Source organism: Otolemur garnettii, unplaced genomic scaffold (assembly GCF_000181295.1).
Source record: "Otolemur garnettii isolate 467f Iridium unplaced genomic scaffold, OtoGar3 scaffold00090, whole genome shotgun sequence".
Lineage (NCBI taxonomy): Eukaryota > Metazoa > Chordata > Mammalia > Primates > Galagidae > Otolemur > Otolemur garnettii.
This window is the reverse complement of record NW_003852485.1, coordinates 5219111-5220722: the sequence shown is the minus strand read 5'-3', so window position 1 is coordinate 5220722 and position 1612 is coordinate 5219111. Positions and strand designations below refer to the sequence as shown.

Here is a 1612-nt window from a genome sequence, read left to right as displayed (position 1 = left end):
ATGTTATACTTACAGGCCACGTTTAAGGGATGGATGGACATTATGTATGCGGCAGTTGATTCTGTTAATGTGAGTATTGATCGTCATTCACTAAACTTTACAATTTATAAAGATCCTTAGTTTACTTCAGCAGTTTTCATGGAACTGTTGGTATCTACACAAACAATTAAAGACTTCCACTTGATAGGAGCCTAGTGGTCATGAGTGCAGCCGGTGGAGACACAGCCTGACTCAAATTCTGATTCTACCACATCATCCAGGCTCTGCAGCTGACTTTGAGCAAATTTCTTCACCTATCTGAGACTTTGTTTATTAATCTGTAAAGAGATAATTCACTATCTCATAGTGTTGTTATGAGAATTCAACAAGAAAATGCAAGTTGAGTGCTTAGCACGGGCAAGCAACACCAAGTGCTCAGTAAACATTCATTTATTAAACCAAAAATGAAATAATTTTTATACGTAGTTTTACTATTTTTACATTTTAAAGTATCTTAAAAGGCTTTACATGAGATAAGTTCCATGCTAAGAAACTTTAAAGATTAATAGCTAGTTCAGGTTTTCACAGAATCTAGTAGATATTTGAAATCAAATGAAAATAAATAGCAAAATATATATAAATACTATATGATCTCTTTTACAGTTTTTTTTTTTTGCAAATAAAAACACACTTCATGTTATTTACTTGCTTACTAAATTGTCCTTCCCATCTGAAAACAAGTACTACATTTGGTTATGCCCTTTCCAGTCATTCGAAGATTATACTTAAATAATATAGCAAGCATTTAGTAAATACTTATTTAATATTGAATAAAATTTTCAGAATGATTGTGTTAAGCCTCAACAGTGCTTAGCTTTTGAAATACCAAGTTCACCTAGAATAGCACTATTTGGATTACCTTGTCAAATCATGTGAAAAAGAAAATGATTAATGTTACTATTAACATACTTCTAATGTTGTGTTAATTTTATAGGTAAATGAGCAGCCTAAATATGAACACAGCCTCTACATGTATATTTATTTTGTCATCTTTATCATTTTTGGGTCATTCTTCACTTTGAATTTGTTCATTGGTGTCATCATAGATAATTTCAACCAACAGAAAAAGAAGATAAGTATTTTAAGTATTTTTATTATTAAGAAAAGAAATAAAGGAAATTTAATTTGATATCAATTAGTAATTACTTCTCTTAGAACTTCAGTTATCTTCCAAATAATTGGCCAGTATACAATTACACCAGTACGCTTAATTTCATTCTGTTTTGCATGGAAAATGACTTCCTAAATCATAACTGTGTTTAAGCAATATATCAACTACCATTTTTTCCAATGTTAGCTTTTAACATATTGAATAAATAAGAAAAATTAATGTACTAATTATTTATTCCAAATCACATTTCACAAGTAGTTATTTTGTTCTGAGACATGGTTCTGGGTGTTATGCATTGGGTTAGTGGAGAGAACAACCTAAGATATGGTTCCTTAGCTCAAGAATAAATAATATAGTTAATGAAAATTAAAAATTATTGAATGCTGTAATTCAGGTACTTTCTTTAGATTTTTATTCTATTTATCTTCTCATCAACTGTATTAGTTCCTTATGGTTGCTATA

General features: G+C 29.6%; 1 protein-coding gene across 3 annotated transcripts in view; it reads left to right on the top strand.

Moving 5' to 3' along the window:
• The window catches only part of SCN9A (sodium voltage-gated channel alpha subunit 9), a 166617-nt gene that overhangs the window by 136264 nt on the left and 28741 nt on the right, over positions 1–1612 (top strand). For all 3 annotated transcript variants that reach the window (XM_012808458.1, XM_003795149.2, XM_012808459.1), the window contains 2 exons: positions 16–69; positions 974–1111. In XM_012808458.1, coding sequence (XP_012663912.1) covers positions 16–69; positions 974–1111 — 192 coding nt within the window. The remainder of the gene's footprint in view (positions 1–15; positions 70–973; positions 1112–1612) is intronic.